This window comes from Anguilla rostrata, chromosome 1 (genome assembly GCF_018555375.3).
Source record: "Anguilla rostrata isolate EN2019 chromosome 1, ASM1855537v3, whole genome shotgun sequence".
Lineage (NCBI taxonomy): Eukaryota > Metazoa > Chordata > Actinopteri > Anguilliformes > Anguillidae > Anguilla > Anguilla rostrata.
Window position 1 is genome coordinate 80,533,073 of NC_057933.1, and position 8,370 is coordinate 80,541,442.

General features: G+C 44.2%; 1 protein-coding gene across 4 annotated transcripts; it reads right to left on the reverse strand.

Moving 5' to 3' along the window:
* Positions 1-408: 408 nt before the first annotated feature.
* LOC135237117 (sialoadhesin) lies at positions 409-8,034 on the reverse strand. Of its 4 annotated transcripts, none has more exons than XM_064303915.1 (8): positions 7,900-8,034; positions 6,354-6,728; positions 5,436-5,744; positions 4,479-4,742; positions 3,262-3,549; positions 2,697-2,805; positions 1,697-1,859; positions 409-1,354 (listed from the first exon to the last, which is right to left on the reverse strand). In XM_064303915.1, the coding sequence occupies exons 1-8, from the start codon at positions 7,940-7,942 to the stop codon at positions 1,241-1,243; spliced, it is 1,665 nt and encodes a 554-aa protein (XP_064159985.1). In that variant the 5' UTR covers positions 7,943-8,034; the 3' UTR covers positions 409-1,240. The 4 variants fall into 4 exon arrangements, with proteins under 4 accessions (XP_064159985.1, XP_064159969.1, XP_064159976.1 ...); XM_064303899.1 differs by having other exon boundaries at positions 1,697-1,877; XM_064303906.1 differs by having other exon boundaries at positions 2,688-2,805.
* Between the last annotated feature and the right edge of the window lie 336 nt (positions 8,035-8,370).

Here is an 8,370-nt window from a genome sequence, read left to right on the forward strand (position 1 = left end):
TATTTATTTATTTATTTATTTATTTATTTATTTAGTATGAAACTATGGTTTCAAACACTAATAACAACAACAAAAAACAAAAAAACAAATGTGGCAATTAGTGCTTGTTCGACCAACAAGGGTTAAATGAATCTTGCAACATTTAGGCCGAATAAAGAATTACATTTTTTTTTTTTTTTTTTTAAAGTAGACCTACAATTGTTAAGTAGGCTACGGGTTACCCATGTCTTCCTAAAATGTGTGTGACTGCTGAACCACATAACCAGGCATTTACCTTTACCCATCAAACTACTGAGGAGCCAAATATGTGCTCAGTTTTTGAGTCTTTTTTTAGTTTTAATACGGGTGAAATCAACTGATTTGTGGTCCATGATAACTAACGAATTAAAGAAATAGCATTCATACATATTCAGAAAGTAGTTCTACCTTTATTTATGCAAAAATTTACGTGACAAAGCAGGGGCTCTGTTAGATTACACATTGTGTGAAAATATACCAGACATTCAAGTCAGACATTTTACCTAATTATTAAACACCTGCATTATTCATTTGCAAAGTGAAATTTTTGTTCAAGAAGAAAGCAGTTATTGAATAAAAATGCATGTGAGTGCTCTGATTTGCAACATGGGCAGGAAATATGTACTGCTACATACAATGATGCAGTATATTTAAAAAAAATAGTACTATTACAGTATAATAGTAAAATCAATGAATATACTGTTGCAAATACTTCCAAACACTGTTTTGAGGGAACCCTGTACACTAGATCTTGTTACAGTCAGTCTTGGTCAATTAAAGTTCTCAATGAAATTATCTCTATTGTGATGATATCCACAAGAGATTCCAATGTTTTGGAGCATATTCTTCAGCTCATTTTCTAGTTAGATAATTTCATTGGAAAATACCCACTCTAAAACGCTGTGCTACGCTGCTTGAAATGGGGCTCCGTGAGTTAAAAGCTGAGTAATAGGGAAACAATAGGCTGATAACTGAAGCATAAAATGAGCTGGAAATTGAATCCACTTAGCATCATGAATTTCCCAGCCAAACCGTGAACGCCACTCATTCAAAGTACGATAACGACTATTATAAACGTATGCATTTAATAAAATGAATTCATCGTATTGTAGACATTTGTACTCGTCTAATTGCCCATACATCATACAATGGATATCACATTGTCCCCCTCTTATCGTATCATATCATATTGCTAGTATCAGTAAGTTTAGAACGTCCATGTTCAAATGATCTCCAGGTACACAGGGGTCTCCGTGTTCGTCTCCGGGCTTTGTCTGTCCCTCTGTCTGTCCCTCTGTCTGTCCGTCCAGGCGATCCGTCTCTGTCTTTGGGGCACCTATAAGGGAGGGAACAAACATTAATCACCATGACGGCAGCAAAGGTCGCCATTAACAACGCCAACCTGGCAGTGACATCAGCATCTGCATCTGCATCCATGACATCACCCACGTCAATATTCAGATAATCTATTTTTTTTCACGGCTGACCCATGGTTGTTTTGTTTAAAGCTTTTTTTTAAGGCTATTTCTTCTCCCTTATTTGCTTTCAATATTAAGCTGGTGCATTGTTTGTGGTTTCCTTTGTCTGGACTCAACAAAGAGCAGTGGTGGCTGCAGTGCAGTGCCAGCAAGTGGGAATCTGAATAGATAATTTGAATAAATAAATAAAAATTTGCTACCTGGAGAACCTGTTTATTTCTGACAAACAGAGGAGTGCAATTCTGGTAGATGAGCTGATAGCTTCCGTTGGTGTAGATGTGGGTCACCTCTGTGCAGTTGATGTAGAGGGGCATTCTTTCCTGGTAGATCCCCAAATTTCTCGGGTAAACAGAAGATGACGGCCTGCAGTTCAGAATGTGTCTTTGGTAATGAGAAAAACAAAAGATTTTTTTTATAATTGTCTTTTTAAAATCCAATTTAGCTTTCATTTCTGGGTCATTAAAATTAATTTTCATTGCCAGCCATAGTCATTTTTTGTTTAAAGATCACCAATAATTCAGGAACATGGAACCGTTATGAGAGAATAATTGTCATTGCAGGATTTTTCAGGTCAGAATTAAAAAAAAAAATTAAAAATAAAGTTTCTGAGGGTTTTTTTATTTTTTTATTTTAAAGAAAAACCTTCTTTTATTTGGCTGTCATTTCTCTCCATTAGCATTAGCATTAGCAGTATTTCTTTTGCAGAGAAGATTTTGCTCCCTTTACCTAGGAGTCAGGTGTGAAGACTGTCTGGCCAATCAGTACACTAATTGTTCATTTAATTACCTGGGAGAACAGAAAACCAGGGCCGGATTTGAATTTGAGTATCCATGCTTTACAGCAGCTAGAACAGGGATGACCAAAGATGTTTCTGGATTTCAGACCAGCTTCTACTCTTAATTATTTCATTGGTTCAGTCGTTTACATGGTTTGACATTTTAGCTACATTTCCTGATAAGAACAGCAGCGGATGGATGTTCTTGTGTGTTCTATTGTGGACTAATCTACAAGCGACTCGATGTTGGTGCTTATTGCTAATTAGCTAACTGAACCAGCGAAACTAGTTGGGCCAAAAACCGTTGCACACAAGGGCTCTCCAGGACTGGAGTAGCCCACCCCTGAGCTAGAAGATCAGAGGGACACTAGGGCTGAAAGAGGAGCAGATGAAGGACAGTGAGTGTCAAGACGCACTTTTCATACTTTCCAGTCTTCCTGCGGCAGCGGTGGCAGAGGAGGAGGAGGAGGAGGAAGAGCAGGGTCAGAGATGACAGAACACACACTGCCGGGACCACTTTCCATATCAGAGAATCTGTCAACACAAAACGTACAAAGCAGCGTTACATTTTAGGGTCATCTGATCCAGAGCTAAATACACATCTAGACGATTTTATCAGCATTGCTACGATCAATGCATAAGGCTGGATATTAACTGTAGAAACTTGAGTTAAACTTCACCATTCTGCCCTTGGAGTCAAATCTGAAGCCTCTAAGTTACAAGTCCAGTCCCCAAGCCAAAATAGTACAATATGTAGTTTGAAACAAGAGCACAAAGGCAGGCATTTTCAACTGTACTTTTACAAGTGTTTAAAAAAAAAAAAACGTCTGGCTGAATTTCGGAGAATATAAAACACTGAACCACTGTAGAAATCTGTGGGGGATAAAAGCCCCACGGACAGCCTGTTAGACACAAGGTCTTCGGCTCGGTGTTCTGAAAAGCTGAGCTCAGGCTGGGCGCGACAGGACGACGCGAGGCCCGAGAACAGACCTTGAGGCTCGCGCCCGCCGCCGCTGGCGTACAGCAGCGCGGAGGAGTCGTTGCCCAGGGCGTTGTAGGCGTAGCAGGCCACGCTCATCCGCCGGTCCACGTCCCCGCTCAGAGTGGCCCACAGCGTGCCGTTCTCCGCGGAGACGGAGCTGTTGCAGCCGTCGGGGGGGCTGCTCCCGTTGACGCTCCAGGTGACGGCCGGCCTGGGGTTGGCGTCCACCGCGCAGGAGCAGGAGAACGTGCGCTCGTCCCAGCTGCAGAGCGACAGCGGGGAGATGGAGGGCTTGTCTGGGAGGGGAGAGAGACAGAGAGAGGGGAGGGGATGGAGAGAGAGGGGGGGGGGGGATAGAGGGAGAAAGAGAGAGAGAGAGAAAAGGGATGAATTATAAATGGAAGGGGAGAAATGAAAGATATGACTTGGGTATCAGGTGGAAACTCATAAGTCATTAAATAGGTAAAAACAAGCCAGAATAAAAGTGCTCACTGCATGATTCACACTTAAAGTAGGGCTGTGTAAGATTGTTGTGGACAACACTCCTAGCACTGTAGTATTTTAGCTTTTTAAAATCACCTTAACACAGTTTCCAGCTAACTTATTAATCAATTCCAAATGTCGCAAGAAAATGTTTTAAAGATGTCTTTGCAACCCATCACGAATACACAATGGCAACTCTTCGCAACCTTGTGGAAAACAAGAAGGTTGCAGCAAGTTCAAGTCAAAAAGACACGTACTGTCTGTGGAGCTCAAACCCAATGCAGCTCAGCTCAACAGCTGAAGTATCAGTAAGAAGCAAAGAGGTTGTGCACACACTCACACTCACACACACACACACGCACACACACACACACACACACACACACACACACACACTCACACACACACACACTCACACTCACACACACACACACACACACACACACACACACACACACACACACACACTCACACACTCTCACACACACACACACACACACACTGTTCCCAACCTAAAAAAAGTTTTTTAAATTGTTATTTGGTTAGCTATAATAAAACTTTAAAAAAAGAAAGAAATGTTTTTACAGTATATAAGATTACATAGAGATGTAATCATGGACCTTCGGCCAAGAAAATAATGTATTTAGGAGCACAGACACAGTCACACGAGTCAGTCCTGCAGCTGTTACATTCGGGGCAAGCGTACGGCTGTAAGCCACAGCGCCACCCGGTGGAGACGCACATTGCACGTTGATGACCGTGGGGGCGGAGTCCGCTCGACCGATCGGGTTCTGGGCCCGGCAGCCCACCCTGAGGCCCCGGCTCACGTTGAGCAGCCGCACGGTGTGCGTGCGCTGGGCGAGGGCGACCCTGTGCCCTCCCTGGCTGCGCCACCACTGGAACTCTGAGGCCGGGGGGTCCGATTTACAGGAGCAGAACAGCAGCACGCTCGCCCCCTCCTGGACTGTCAGGGTGTGGACGTGCACCGCGACGTCTCTCGGGGGAACTGCGCGGAGAGATGAGCGTGCTCGTGTGAGCACAGGGAGGGAGTCATTAGGGATTCGTTCGCCAAATGCACATTAATATTTCCTGCAGCAATTGAACCCTTTAATGCTGTGATATCACAGATAAGTGATAAGAATGTTCTTATCTGCACATTCAAATGCTGATGTAAAGATCACTACTGGTAAATGAAAGTGATAGAGTTCTGGAACACTCAAAATATTTTTAAAATTATTTTTTATTACCTACTCTTTGAAGGGTTAAATGTTATATAATAATATGGGATTTATTGACCCGAATGTATTGCGCAAATGCATTCTGTTGTAGTAGTCACCTACTCACAAATGCATGTGCTGGGAATACACATATCTCATATGCCATGAGCTTGTGATGTGCATGCTCATGAAAGTAATATAAAAGCATATAACTGACCATTGTGAAATATGCAATAATGATTTCAGTATTGTCCAGGGACAATAACAAAGCCATTTTTGTGCGCACCTCAAATAGGAATTTCTCACTTAGGCATTTCAATTATATGCATGCTATGAGACAAAGTATGCAATTATCCAATCAGTTGTAAGTATTTGACGTCCATTTCCTTTTCAGAACATTTGACTATGGGAAGGGTGCCCCCTAGTGACTGCTGTTTGACCTGCATTATTTTAGAATCATCTGCGGGGAGACACAAACTTACAACTGACGTGCATCTCCTTGGTGATAGACACCGTCCTCCCACCCGGATACCGGGCCTCGCACCTCAGTCTGGGCTGAGAGAGGGATGACGCAATGAAGGACAAGGAGGAGAGGATCTGTCCTTTTCCCTGAGGGACGAGTGTCCCGCTGGCCTGGGTCACGGCGGTGCTCTCCTGACCCCCCCTCTCCCACTTCCACTGGACTTGGGGGGGCCAGGAGGGGCAGGGGCTGCTGACGGTGCAGTTCATGGTGACTAACTGCCCCTCAATAACTGCCCCAGGGTCCGTGATCAGAGGCAGTTTGGGGATGTCTGTTGGTTGGAGTGAAAAGGAGGAAGAAGACACAGATTTGGGAAATGACAATGAGATAGAACAACTGTGCCACTGCATAGTGTGTCAGCATCCCACAATGCATCAGCGCTGAGGCATAAGGTATATATTTACCACACCAGCCCTTGCATCTCATCCCTAACAGAAATTGAATGCCCTGAGAATATATTTAAATAAAATGTATTATCAATATATTGTAATACCGGTGTTGTGATATTCAAATATGGGCAAATGTACACTTTTGCAACTTCAAAGTATTATATATGACATTATTGGATTACAGAAGGAAGATGCTAGATGGATGACAGTTACAATTAATTGTAATTAGTTAAGCATTGAATGACAAATAAAATGTAATTAATAGTCAATGTCAATGATGATTTCCATGAGAACAATGAATTGATTTTAAATCCAGGTTTAAATGAATAGATATTCAGGGCTGGATGTGCTTCCAACTGAGAATGGCCTTTTGTTACAGATAATAATAATAATAATAATAATAATAATGCATACATACATACACACACACACACATACATAATGAAAATAATCATTCTTATTTTTTCCCCCTGCTCTGAGCGCCATCTCACCTGACACATCCAGGAGGACTTTCTTGGACTTCATCCACGCCGCCGTCCCCATTTCCTTCAGCCACACCTCGTACTTCCTGCGGTCGTCCTCCGTGACCGCCGCCACCCTGACGGAGCAGTCCCCCCGCTGGAGGTCCCCGGCCAGCGCGGTGCGGCCCCTGAAGTCCCGGTGGGCTCCCAGGAGGGGCTCCTCGCTGCTGAAGGCCGTCCCGCGCAGGAGGGGCACGGCGGAATCGTAGCGCAGCTTCAGCTGGTACCGCCGGCCCGGCGCCGCGGGGAACGAGCAGGGGATGACCGCGCAGGAGCCCGACAGCGCCGCCACCCGGTCCGGGACGGAGACGGAGAGCGAGGCGCGGGCCGCCTCCCTCCGTAGCCCTGACGCCCGCGCGCGGTGAGGGCAGTTACAATCAAACACGCAGCGGGAGGCAATCGCAGTGTAATGCACAACAACATGTAAATGGTTGTATAAGGGGTAAGGAGTTGGTCTTGTAACCCAAGGGTCGTGGGTTCGAATCCCCGCTGGGACACTTGTGACTGTTGTACCCTTGGGCAAGGTACTTAACCTGCATTGCTTCAGTAAGGCAGTAAGGCATGTAAGTCGCTCTGGATAAGAGTGCCTGCTAAATGCCTGTAATGTAATGTAAGAGCAGAATATATTGACTGAGTCACAAAGCTAATTGGGAGAGAAAACTAAAATTATTATGCAGTGTAGGACAGAATAACACTGTTAAAATGAGATATAGGATAGGGTGGCAGAATTAAAACGCACTGAGCCCATTACAAGGCAATGTCTTGTAAGCACAGATCAAAGGTTCAGATCCCACGAGTGGGACACAGATGACTTCATTTTCCGGTCTAAATGGAAAATCGGGTTCGGGTTCCATCCCAACTAAGCATTCCGGCAGGACAGAACCTCAGTTACAAATTCAAACTTGCAGCTCGCTGCACATTCTGCGACCCTCCCCCCCCCCCCCCCCCCCCAGCCCCCTTCTGTGCGTCTCCCTCTAACTGGGACCGGCTGACTCTGGTGCGGATGTTTCGCAAGGCGGTTAAATTAAGAAAAGAGGAAGTGGGAGAGATTGCACACGGAGATAATGTGTTTATTGTGTACAGACTGAAGACTTCTGAATCTTTGAAAACCGCATATCTGGCAGTCAAGACTTTTCAGTTCATTAATCTAAATATAACTTTTATAAATATACATTTGATAAATATATATTTTTATTTCTAGATATAACTTTTTGAAATTTGGACCGCAGCCCATTTTACTCAAATTTTGAAGCTCACTGCAAGTATCTGCCTGGCTCCACAATATAATTATCATCTATACCACCATGGTAATCAATAACATTTTATATAATTTCAACAAATCAAATAATTTGTTCCAAACTGAGTAAGAATGACAAGGCATTTCTAAACAAACAGAAAAAGATAATGAAGGTCACATCACCCGACCCTAAACCCATCCTCCTGCATACGCTCCAGTCGATCCGGTACAGTTTGTTAGCATGATAACGGCATTTAATAAAGCAGAAAGCAGACTCACCAAATAGCACGACCCACAGATAGAAGCCTGCTGGGGGACCCATGACTGCGGGCGAGCAGGAGAGCGAGGAGGAAGGGACTGGCGGTACGGCGGGCGAGCGGGGCCGAGGCGAGGCGGAGAATGAACAAGCGCAGCGCTTTTTTTTTAGCCCCCATTTTAGGGAAGTCTGTGGCCTGACTGGTTTCATAAGCAGTGCGCTTTGTTCAGACCACCATACGCCCTCCTTAAGTATCTTCGCGGTCTCTTGGTCCTCGTCCATCCCAAAATCAGGTTTGTCGAACCAGAATGAGGGCACTTGATTTCGTATTCTGCAGCTGTTGCCAGCCACAGATGGAAACGTTCACTAATAGTACAAGTCACATTCAGATAATAATGTTCAGCCAAAATAATGCACATCACGATTAACAGCAATGGAAATGCATAAGTATTGCTAATTAAGTCACTATTAATAAATGATTCTGATGGCTTTGC

What these genes read in the sequence shown, in the direction of transcription:
- LOC135237117 (XM_064303891.1), bottom strand. Translation starts at nt 7,942, where the DNA reads ATGGGTCCCCCAGCAGGCTTCTATCTGTGGGTCGTGCTATTTG. An exon ending in CACGGTCATCAACGTGCAAT is followed by an intron (nt 3,550 to 4,478) that starts GTGCGTCTCCAC and finishes CTCCCCTCCCAG; the next exon opens with ACAAGCCCTCCATCTCCCCG. An exon ending in AAGACTGGAAAGTATGAAAA is followed by an intron (nt 1,878 to 2,687) that starts GTGCGTCTTGAC and finishes TCATTACCAAAG; the next exon opens with ACACATTCTGAACTGCAGGC.